Raw genomic sequence first — 12,725 nt, forward strand, 5'->3', positions numbered from 1 at the left:
GAACTATAAGAGAGGATATTGTTGTTGTTTTAAATCATCTAGTTTATAGTATCTGGTTGCAGCAACACTGGGAAATGAATACACCATTGCTGACAGTCTCTAGGAGGGTAACCATCTGTTCTAGTTTTCTGAAAATACAGTAGCATTTTCAGTGCATGTGCTAAGTCATTTCAGTCATGTCCAGCTCTTTATGACCCTATGGACTGCAGCCTGCCAGGCTCCTCTGTCTATGGGATTCTCCAGTCAACAGTGGGTGGCCGTGCCCTCCTCCAGAGGATCTTTCCGACCCAGGGATCAAATCTATGTCTCAGAGTTTTCAGTGCTACACCCCCAAAAAAGCCTGGGGAAAATCAGGGTGAGTCTGTCACCCTGCCTTCTGGCCCATATATTCTGACGGTCACTTCCCTCTTGAAAAATCTCTGGTACCCATGATACCAGCTCTCAACTAGTTAACTCCATCTGATGGCAGCTAGGAACTCAGATTTCTCAACCTCATCTCACTGTTTCAGATTTCCCTTCTTTACTCCACCTGGAATCAACAGCCAAGAACTTGGGGCTCGTACTCAGTGCCTCCTGGTCCCTCCTTGAAAACACCAACAACCTCTTCTGCAGATTTCCAGGATCCACCCAGCTCTTCACATTCTGCGACCCCTCCCACAGCTCAGGCCCTCCTGCCCTCATCACCGCTCCCTCTGGTCACAGCAGCAGCCCCAGGGTCGGCTCTTTCCACTGCCAGTTCACCTTCCATGCTGAGCCTGTGCAGACGGAAGGGGCCTTCTAGAGATGCCTCAGATGCCCTGCATTATTGAATCTTCCAAGTCTCATCTCCCTCCACCTCCTCTCCATAATCTGAACTGAGATTTCATGGCTCACTGGTTTTGTCACTTGCCAAAACCTGCTGGGATCCCTCCGTGAGACTCATAAACACCTTCTCACAGTCATCTGGGACTCAGCTCTGGTCCTGCAGCATCCTAGAGAGCGTCCTCAGCCGCTCCTCTGTTCAAGCACTCCTCTGCATCCCCGGCTGTTGGTTCAGACACCTTTTTCCTGGGCTCCCACACACCCAGCAAAGACACCTCTGTGAGGACCCTTAATAGAACAGAATGCAACAGCCCTTTCCATCTGTATTCCTTAAGACATTCTAAGCCCTTAAGAGGAACTATGTTTTTTACCTCTGTCTCCTCGATATTTAACACAGACTCCGGTACATAATAGGCACCTATTAGATGCTAGTTGAATGTTCACTCCAAATTTTTTTTATTTATTGGTTAATTGGAGGATAATTGCTTTACAGTATGATGGTTTCTGCAGTATAATAATGCGAACGAGTCATGCTGCTGCTGCTAAGTCGCTTCAGTCGTGTCCGACTCTGTGCGACCCCATAGACGGCACCCTCCAGGCTCCCCCGTCCCTGGGATCCTCCAGGCAAGAACACTGGAGTGGGTTGCCATTTCCTTCTCCAATGCACAAAAGTGAAAAGTGAAAGTGAAGTCGCCCAGTCATGTCCGACTCATAGCGACCCCATGGACTGCAGCCCACCAGGCTCCTCTGTCCATGGGATTTTTCAGGCAAGAGTACTGGCGTGGGTTGCCATTGCCTTCTCCGAATGAGTCATAAGTATACACACACACACACACACACACACACGTATCCCCCACTTTACAGTCTCCCTCAGCCCTCCTGCCCCTCTCCTCCAGGTCATCACAAGACGCCAGGCTGGGCTCCCTGTGCTATATCACAGCTTACCACTATTTATCTATTTTACACATGATAGAGTATATGGGGCTTCCCAGGGGGCGCTAGTGATAAAGAACCTGCCTCCCAATGCAGGAGATGCAGGTTCAACCCCTGGGTCAGGAAGATGCCTTGGAGGCGGGCATAATAACATATTCTTGGTATCCCATGGATAGAAGAGCCTGGGCCGGGGGGGGGGGGGGGATGCTATAGCCTATAGGGGCACACAGAGTCTGACATGACTGAAGCAACTTAGCATGCATGAGGAGCGTATATGTCAATGCTCTTCCCTCAATTTTTCCTACCCCCTCCTTCCATCACCGTGTCCACACGTCCTTTTAAAAATGCAGTTTAAAAGTATGTTGAGATGCCACTGATGCACTATGCAGGCATACGTACTCAGTAGCTCAGTCACATCTGACTTACTGTGACCCCATGGATTGTAGTCCGCTAGGCTCTTCTGTCCATGGGATTCTCCAGGCAAGAATACTGGAGTGGATAGCCATTTCCTTCTCCAGGGGATCTTCCTGACTCAGGGACTGAAGCCATGTCTCTTGTGTCAGCAAGCGGGTTCTTTACCACTGAGCCACCCAGGAAGCCTCTGAGGAACTATGGGGTTGTCCCAAATCCCAAAGCCTAACAGTGTGCTTTGCTGGGAAGGCTGGTGGGAAACACTCATACCCAGAGCAAGGAGAATGCAAAATGGCACAACCCTCATGAAAGGGAATCAGGCAAGATCTAGCAAAACCACAGGTGCATTCACACTTTGACCCAGCAATCCCAATTCCAGGCAGCTCTGCCAATAGCACACTTGTAAAAACATCAAAAGATTGTTCCAGGAGGTACTGCACATTGTAACACTATACATGATCACATCCCCCAGAGTAAGGAGTTGTTGAATAGACTGGAGCTCCTTCCATAGACGAGAGCCATGTGACTATGAGTAGAAGTGACATAAATCCACGTTACTGAGGCATGGACACCAGGGTTTATCATGATGTGAAAAAATGCTCAATGGAGAGAATTTTGTATACATGCTACTTTTTAGGAAAAGAGGGTATGAATATATCTGTACATGTAAATGTGTGTGTGTGGGATTTTGTTTGTATTAAAAAAGAAACAAAAACCATAAACTATAAATAAAAGGCGAGCTAAAAGCAGAAAGAAGGAACAAGGTAAGGAAAACAGAGTGAAGTCAGTTTCTCCAAACACCCTTGTTTTATTAATTGGGCTTAAAAATATTATAGAATTATGTAACTTTTGAGAAATCTTAAAAACCAAACGTGAAATTAAGTATGTTTTGAGTTGATGGCCCAACCATACAAACGGAAATTCCTTCGATTTCAAAGCAGTAATTTTGCCTCAATTATCCAGTGCGATTCATACCATGATGACTAAAAGAAAAATCACACGAGAGGGTTTTTCTGTAGTCAACAAGGACTAGAGTTGCACAAAACCATTATTCTGAAACAACTTAAGTGTGTATTGCAGGAAAAGGCAAAGGAACAATTACGTTAACCTGCAGAGACAGGAGTCTGTGCGCAGCAGAGAAAGACAGAGACACAGAATGGAAGAGGTCCAGAAGAGATCCCTAGAGTCCTCGAGGTGAACTGGAAGCATCCAGAACAATCACTGTGTACTGTGGAGAACGCTTTCCTTAGTTCTGTACACTGACAAGACCTCACTTTAGCCACTCCTATGCTCCAATCAGATAAAAACGGCTGCTTCTTAGGTCAATGGAAGGAAATGGAAAAGATGAGTGAGGGGCATCTTGCTATCCCAGAGAATAATGAAACCATTAAAGGCTACTTGAGGTGTCTCAGAAAAACTCAGGAGCGTCCCCTCCCCTAACCTTGAAATGTGATCATTGCACCATCTACAAGAATAAAAGCTGCAATTAATTGAAATATATCAAATATTGAAATCCATATATTAAAAATAACTCTAATACACAACTTGTTTTAAAAAAAAGCAGACATAACATTTTATTTGTCCCCTTTGGATAATGTTAGAGAACTAACTAACTGGACTGTTGAAAAAATGGCAAAGGAAAGAAAAGAAAAATAAGCATTCACTCTGCCTTTCCTATGTCAGATGCACCCTTAGAAAATTCAAATAGTTAAGGAGGGAAATAATTTATGTTTTAATTATGTTTTAAATAATTATGTAGAAATAATTTAGCCATTAAATGAAGAAAGAGTAGGGAAATGTGAGACTCCTAGTTTTGCACACATGAATCAATCGGTAGATTTAGATGAATGAATGAATGATCATCAGTGACTGATTATTTCATACCCCAGTGAAGGACAGGGCACCATCCGTGACACAGTGGAGACAAAAAGATGCACTCCTGAATCTGAGTGGCCTCTCACTATCACTCCTAGTTTATAGAAACACTAGGGACAGAAGAACATCTCAATGACACCAATGGGAAGCAGTGTGGAAACTCTGCAGGACAATGAACTTAGGTTTTTTAAAGATGAACTTGCAAGTGGAGCAACAAACACAGTGAAAGATGAGGAGACTCGAGAGATATACCACTCAACCGCAATATATGAACTTCACTCCGCTCCTGAATCAACACAACTGTTAACAAAGCAAGGGGCAAACATTCCTGAGACCATCAGGCATCTTACAGGACTCACGTGATTGTTGCTAATTTTATGGCACTGGTTTATGTTTGGGCTTTTGACTGTATTGGTATGATTATGGTAGTATGAATTCTTCATCTTTGATATTCAAAAACTGAACTGTTATGACAAAATTATATGATTTCCTGAATTTGCTTCAGAATAATTTGGTGAATGTGGGTGGAGCATGGGTGGGGATTTAAAAGAAAAAAGGTGGACCAAGAATGAATAAATTCAGGGGTTGAGTGTTCCGTAGACTTTAGAATGGATTCTAATTTTGTATATATTTCAAAATTTTTGTGATACAAAAGTTACAAAATAAAAAACTAGTGGATGAATTATTAAAATACAATGTCTGATTGTACTTGGCTTCATGATATAAGTGTGATTTCCTTGAAGATAGAGACAAGGACTAGTTTACCTTTTACCCTAAATGCCTATAAGTGTTCAGGGATAAAGAGCTCTAAAACTTTTGATGAATTAAATAATAAAAGAACGTGTACACATACTAATCAATTGATCCTACAGATCTGTGGAAATATTTGAGACAACAAAAGAATTCTGTCTGCCATGCAGTGCCAGATAAAGACAAAGGCATGCACTGTGTGGTAGGACTCAGGCTTTGTTGAGAAATGCTGAAGTGAAGAATTTTTTGTTTTGCTTGGTGTGTTGTTATTTCTGTGGGTCACATTTTTCTCCCCTGGTTCACATGCCTAGGGGCTGACAGCACCTGTCAAGTAAACGTGGCCTCAACAGTGGGATTGTCTATCTGTGATCATTCTGACCTTGAATTCTTCTCAGTTTCAAAATATGAAACACTCAGGATGGGGGATTGCATATTTTTGCTCTGATTTTAAACAAAAGTCACAGGACAACAGAGGGATAACCGCTGCTATCCTGAGCATGAAACTTGCACTTAAATGGTGCCTTTGCAATGCGAGCGTGCCCGACTCTCACCTTTATAGGAAATGACTGGGTGCTCTGCTCTCTGGCACAGAGATACGTCTGTCTCTGGCTGGGCGAGTCTCCACCACCCCAGGCTCGAGAACAGCCACGCGATGACGCAGGGTCCCTTCATGATGGGCAGGAGACCGTCAACTCTAGGCACTTGTCTAACCAGAAGCTCGTGGTCCCGTCATGTGTGGAAAGTGCCTAAAACACACAGAAGAGAACAAGTACATGAACATGGGCTCAGGTTTTTAGTAGGTGGTCTTTTGGTAAAGCCTCAGCACTCTAGTTAAAAAGGGAGAGAGACTTGGAGTACTTAGAAAAACATCCCTTTTCCTAGAAAATATTTCAGAAATGCGTATATGTATATATACAGGCTTCCCAGGTGGCGCTAGTGGTAAAGAACCCACCTGTCAATGCAGCAGACACAAGAAACACGGCTTCCATCCCTGGGTCTGGAAGATCCCCCAGAGAAGGAAATAGCAACCCACTCCAGTATTCTTGCCTGGAGAATCCCATGGACAGAGGTGCCTGGTGGGCTACAGTCCATGGGGTCACAGAGTTGGACACTGAAGCGACTTAGCATATATATATCTAAATCCAGACCTCTGTTCCTCCCAATAACTTTATGAGATAACCCATCCTTTATAAAAGGGGAAATATTCATGCTTAAGCTCTATCGAGTTGTTATCATTACCCCTGAAGAATGCAGTTTAAGGCTTATGATCATTGATTGGTTTTTCCCTCGGAACACCATTCTTACCTCCCCGTGCAGACATAGATCTGTATGTGGAAGCCCGCAGAATTCCTCCCCTTCCCTTTTCAAAATACAAAAACCCCTATTAAAGAAGGCCATGAGCATTGTCCTATCCTAATAACCTGATTAATATCATGCCCCCAACTCTTAAAAATCATCCACAGTGGGTGAGTTTATCCTTTGAAACTTACCGATGACCTGCCTGCAAAATTTCTGGCTAGCGATCAAGTGTGAATCAAATAAAACCTAAGCGGAGCACCTACTGGGTGAAATGAAATTACGGCACTGGGAGCTGAGAGACTTTAAAGAGCATGAATAATTTAAAAGATTAATAAGCTTTAAAATAAGATAGGCTTATAAAAATAACGATAATCCAAGCTGTTGAAAAACCATAAAAGGAAGCTGAAGTGCTGTGGGAGTTAGGGGACAGAGCACGCTGCTATTTAGAGGAATCAAGGATGGGCCCAAGGAGGACTTCATATTTGAGTTTAATCGTGGAGGATAAAGAGGATTTCAACAGACAGAGATTTCCGGAAGTAATCCAGAAGATGATGAAAAGACTCACTGGACGGGGTAAGAGGAAGGATCAGGCTGCACGCGCTGGGAACAGTTTCCTGTATTTGACCTGGACCCCAGAGGATGTAAAGGAGAGAAGTGAGAAGCAGCTGAGAGAGCAGGTTGGGTTAAGATTTGGAAGGTGAATGATACTGAGGTCTGAGGTCTCTATTTTCATAACAATAAGCTACCACAGTGTATTAACATTAGAAGAAATGTTAACAAGATCACTCTCACCAGGGTGCACATAGGAAATTGGGTAAAGAAGAGCATAAAGGTGAAGTTAAAGTGAAGCTATGGCAACTGTCCAGAGAGGAATCAGTGGAGCTGTGATTTCGGGGGCTTCAGTGCCAACAGAAATTAAGGCAAACCCAGTAAACACGTCATGTGATGGGTAAGGGGAAGTCCAGAAAATTAAAGATGTCATAGATTCTTCAACCTTCCTCCCACCAAAAGCTGGATCTGCATCCCTCCCCTACAACCCTGAATCTGGGTTGGCTCTCTGATTGCTCTGGTTAGCCGAATATAATAGAAGTGATGACACCTCAGCTTCCAAGCTCTCACCCTTAGAGACCGGCAGTTTACACTTCCTGTCTCTCTGACCACATCCTCTGGGGCACAGAGACAGGAGGTCAGAAGTTTAGTGCCCCTGAAACCGCCAAGCCAGAGAGACCACATACAGGTCCTCCTAGCGTCATCTCCCACATAGTCCAGGTTCCCGGCCAGCCCCACCAAGACGCCTGATACGTGAATAAAGCCGAAACCCACCGAGTGACTTCAGTAAGTATCCCAAGAGCACAGGCAATTAGTGGAGCTGGCCCAGCTTCCTCATAAATGGCTATTGTTCCAATCTGTTAAATTTGGAGGAACAGAAAGCAAAAAGCACAGATGGACTCAAAGAATGTAAGTCACTTGGAGGATAGTGAGGCCACTTTTCCAAATATGAAAAGCAACAGAAGAAGTTTTAGAGGAGGATATGATCATTTGGTTTGATGTGTGTTGGGTTTAAAATGCTGAGAGAACATTTAAGGAAACGCAGCAGACTGTGGAAAATCCATGGCGGACGCTCAGAAAAGAAAAAACAAACAAAAAACAATGCAAAGACAACATATAACATTTAGAATGGTTAAAATCACGGGTGTGGTTCAGACTCATGAAACATGAGAGGGGAAAAATTGGCTAAAGAGAAGTGTTTATTTAGAAGTTGTTAAAGAAAAGTAACCACACAAAAATGAGAGAAGAAACAGCAGAACATCTCGCAAATAGAGCGCCACAGGGGCTAAATTAAGTTGGAGGGAGGACAGAAACAGCACACTTTAAAAAGAGACCTCATCATCTGTGCCCTGATGAGGCAGCGCAAAGACCACTGGCTTTATTTAGTCAAAGAACAGTCAGTGGTCAATTTTGGAGTCAGTTTCAGAAAAACAGGAGACAGAATCCATGACCCAAGGAACCAAGAAGGCAATGGATGAAGCAAAAGAGGGACAGAATATCTGTGGTACCTTGAATGTTAGGCAACCCCAGAAAACTCAGTGAAGTCAGAGAAGCACTAAGGGATCAAAGTTCAGAAAATTTTAGGATACAGAAAACTGATCATTAAATGTGTCTCCTTTTCTGAGGAGTGGGGAATGGAGAAGAGAATGCAGATTTTAGAGGGAGAGGTAGTATAAGATCCAGAAAACAGGTGACAAAGGATTAAGGTTCCAGAAGAGAAGGTGGTCATGAAAAAGAAGAAAAGGGCTTCATCTTTTAAAAGGGAGTGTGTTCATGAATATATGGTAAGGGACTGTACAGTCCACAGAATTCTGCACGCCAGAATAATGGAGTGAGTAGCTAGCTGTTCCCTTCTCCAGGGGATCTTCCCAACCCAGGGATCGAGCCCAGGTCTCCCGTATTGTGGGTAAATTCTTTACCAGCTGAGCCACAAGGGAAGCCCAAGAATACTGAAGTGGGTAGCCTGTCCCTTATCCAGGGGACCTTCCAAACCCAGGGATCGAACCCAGGTCTCCCACATTGCAGGCAGAGTCTTTACCAGCTGAGCCACCAGAGAGAGGGTGGTTATGAAAAGGAAGGAAGGGGCTTCATCTTTGAAAAGGGGGTGTGTTCATGAATATATGGTAAGATATCAAGATAGTGATAAGATAGAGATGATATCTCACTATATGAGATATAAAGATGGAGAAAGCATGAAGCGGAGGGTACATCATCTTTCACAATCTTCACCTTCTGATTCCCGTTGACTCAATGTTCCCGGGGGTAGAAATGTGCGAATGACACAGAGAAACAGGTTAAGGGGCTGCAAATCATGTCAAGGCAAGAGAATGGTGTCTGTGGGAGGGAGAGACTGTGAGCAAGAAAGGTGGAGGAAGGAATGCAGAGAAAAACTGGGATCCAGGGGCACTTCCATCCAGTGGGGCCATGGCCCCTGCCGAGAGACAGCACACTGTCACGGACAATGGAGTCCCAGTCGCTGAGGGGTGGGGCGTAGAGATGAGAATGTAGATTTAAGAAGGAGAGGTAGTATAAGACCCAGAAAAACAGAGGTGCCAAAAGATTATGGTTCCAGTAGACAGGGTGGCTATGAAAAGGATCAAAGGGATTGTAAAATTAAAAGCATGGTTATAGTGGATTATAAAACTAAAAGTATGATTAATTTCACCCTTGGAAGTGGGGTCACAGTCTGCAAAACTGGAGACTACTCTAGGATGCCAGCTTAGAGGTGAATACAGGGACCCACAGGGAATAGTGGGGTCCCTGTGACCTGAGGCTTATGACGTTTCACCAAATGACGAATCTTAATAGGATTTTGGGATTAACACAAAGACACTGCTATGTGTAAAACAGACAACCAGAAAGGGCCTACTGAGCATACAGCACAGCAAATTCTACCCAATATTCTGTAATAACTTACACGGGAAAAGAATCTGAAAAAGAATGAATGTGTGTATATCTGGAATTAAATCACTTTGTTACACACCTGAAACTAACACACATTATAAATTAATTCTTTGTTGTTGCTGTTTAGTCACTAAGTTGTGTCAGACTCTTTTGCAACCCCATGGACTAGCCTGCCAGGTTCCTCTGTCCACGGGATTCTCCAGGCAAGAATACTGGAGTGGGTTGCCATTTCCTTCTCCAGGGCATCTTTCCAATCAGTGATCAAACCCATGTTGCCTGCATTGGCAGGCAGATTCTTCAACCCCTGAGCCACCAGGGAAGCCCAACTCTACTCCAGTATAAAATAAGAAATTAAATTGAAAAAAATAACAGCTGTCAGAGGTATTCGGGTATAACTTGGTTCTATTCAGAGCAAGGCATAGAGCACCCTCACCAATCCACCCGGAAAGGTTGCAGGTAGATTATCACTGCCCCACATCACACACACACACACAAAAATTGGTGATGATTAAAAAAATATATAGGAAAGCTAATGAAAGTAACACTGAAGGCTCAACAGGTGCTAGCTAGCTTTGTGACAGGCAGCGCCCTGAGCACTGACACCCACGCCCAGCACCCACCAGGCGCCCGAAGCAGTATCTCTGACACGCCGACTCCCTCTGAGCAGCGTCTGTCACGGAGATGGATGGGGACACGGCCACCTCGACCTCTGAGACTGAGCTCACGTCACCTGAAGGCTAAAAGCAAATTCTTTCTCTTGCAGATCGCTTTTCAATGTGTCAGATCCAAGGCAACCCAGAAACTTCTGTTAACTATGGAACAAGCCATACAGACAATGGCCAATTGGGACTGTCTTACATTTACGACAGCCATGCCTTCCTATCTCAGTCCTGACATCTTTGCCTCCTGATGGAAAGGTGAAGAAAAATAACACAAATGCCTGATCTGTCCCCTCGCTGGGATTTTGGGAGTGATGATTAGAGAAAGAAATGCCATGTCAAGGGAAATAGTAACTAAAATGGGAGAGACCCGTGGTTTGATGGGGAGGAGATGAAATTACAGGTTTGCCGTGTTAAGCTAAGGGAAGCACATTTAATGAGAACAGGTGATTTTTAGAAGTTTATAATTTTCAGACTGTAACATGTTACCTTTTTTCCCTAAAATAAAGGCACTATAAACAGTCATCCTGGTAAGGTGCCAGGGAGGAGCATTCAGAGTCTTCATTTAGATCAGGGTTTTCTGAGCATCCTACCATCAAACTAACTCCTTGAATAGCCTTCTAGTCTAAGTAGACTCAGATATAAACATCAGGCCCTTCCATCCTGGACTCTCACTTCTTAGTGGAATACCAGAGGGTGGGGAGAAGCATCTTTAAGTCAGCAAGTTCAGTGCTCAGTCTCAGACATATTGACATTTAGATCCAGGCAGTTCTTTGTTCTGGGAGCTGTTCTGGGCATTTAGCACCATCGCTGGCCTCTTTCTATCCACTCCCACCCAGTAACCAGTAGCACCCCACTATCTGTGCCACTGAAAATTGCCTCCAGATTTTATCACATTGTCCTGGTTGATAATCTCTGATTTGAATGTGTCAAAATACCTCTCCCTCTTTAGAAATACAAGAAGCTATCATCACTTGAAAGATTATTTTAAAATATGCTTATAAAAATTATCCAAGTGAATGTGTATGGAATCCTTTCAGAAAAATTTCAAGAAAAATGAAAGTCACATTAATTAAAACTATTTAGCTCCGTCGGGGAAATACATGAGGAAGAAATTTTCAAAGGATCAATTTTAGGAAAAGTTGTTCGAATTCCATCCTAGCATCTCTGGGAAATTAAAAGTATGTTTGGTGAGTTGATCCTAAGCGAGTGATTTTGTCAATAGGAAGATTTATTACAGAGAGCCTGGTTGGGCTGCACAATCAAATCATTTTCGTTGCAGCTACTTCAAAATGCCTCCAGCCTTCTTTTCAGTTTCCTGATGTGGGAGGGAGGAGCCCTCTATAAGCTTGAGCTAAAGAAGCAAAACTCTGTATATGTGTGTTTGTGCAATAAATAACATTTCCCATTCACACCCACACTGCAAATGAATAGGCTTTGGGGAACAGAAAATAACTGTTGCTTTTAGTTTAAAAAAAAAAAATTACTGCTGTCAGAAGAAAAATCAAAAGAATGAAAGCTACACAAGAAGTTTTGCTTTGGAATCAAAGTCTCACTAGTTATTAATAAAAACAGATCCAAAATAAGCTTCATGTACCTCTTTTCAGGGGCGGCTGGTTTTCTTCCAAGTCTTAGGTTAGAAGTGGCCACTGGTGTTGAGAGTCACCTTGCCAGCCCGGCTCCTACCTGATGGCTTCAGGACCACCATCTCCTAGAGGATGAGGTCAGCTGAGAGAACTGACCCATGAGCTGCTCGGAGATGACCAGGAGACTGAGCTCCACCCTTGCAGGAGCACAGTGACCCTTGGGAAGACGCTTTGCATGTGAGTCTTAATTGTAAAACGTTACGGTCTTTGGTATCATCGGAAACATGACAACATTTAGAAGATGGGGACGGACAGCTCTTCTAAAAGTCTGTGTTTATCCTCATCTTTCCAAGCAGCTCGTGGCCCTCCTCCACGGGATCAGGTGAGCTGCTCCCCCAGGGACTAAAGCCCCAGCCCAAAGCAAAAGCAGCAGAACCACTGAAGAAACCAGCCTACCTTTGGTACAGACCATGAGCCTTACACCCGCACACCCTGGCTCAGCCAAACGTGGCCTCCTGGAGTCTGTTGTACCATCAGCAGCTGCCAGGTAAAGAGCCCAGCCCCACTGAAACCCTCGTGAGGTCTTCCCGCTGCCTTCCCAAGACAACCCCCTGCCCTTTCACCAACAACCCACCTTCCACCACCGCCAGCACCAAGGCTTCCCTTCAGCCCCTCAAGCCCAGCCATGATCCTTCCGGTAAGCCTTGCACACACATCTGCACATCTGCGGATGCCTCAGGCCCATGTGTGTCCTGAGGCTTCCCATTACCCAAGGTCAAGGCTGGCCTCCACCTTCTGCACACACAGCAGTTGCTTACTCTGGCCAAGGTGGCAGATCCCCTGCGGTAAGCCCTGATGAATCATGAACAGTCTCTACTTCCTCATCAAGGGGTCCATGGAAAGTCCTAACCTTCCAGGTTTCTAAATTTTGACTTCTCTCTTTTTTTATCATAAACAA

At 44.2% G+C, this 12,725-nt stretch overlaps 1 protein-coding gene across 3 annotated transcripts in view; it reads right to left on the bottom strand.

Annotated features, from left to right (window-relative positions):
- Positions 1-12,725, bottom strand: part of SEMA5A (semaphorin 5A) — a 542,694-nt gene that overhangs the window by 349,303 nt on the left and 180,666 nt on the right. For all 3 annotated transcript variants that reach the window (XM_070476478.1, XM_070476476.1, XM_070476477.1), the window contains one exon: positions 5,322-5,516. In XM_070476478.1, the coding sequence (XP_070332579.1) occupies positions 5,322-5,442 (121 nt within the window). In that variant the 5' untranslated portion in view covers positions 5,443-5,516. The remainder of the gene's footprint in view (positions 1-5,321; positions 5,517-12,725) is intronic.

Source organism: Odocoileus virginianus, chromosome 14, assembly GCF_023699985.2.
Source record: "Odocoileus virginianus isolate 20LAN1187 ecotype Illinois chromosome 14, Ovbor_1.2, whole genome shotgun sequence".
In the NCBI taxonomy this organism is placed as follows: Eukaryota; Metazoa; Chordata; class Mammalia; order Artiodactyla; family Cervidae; genus Odocoileus; species Odocoileus virginianus.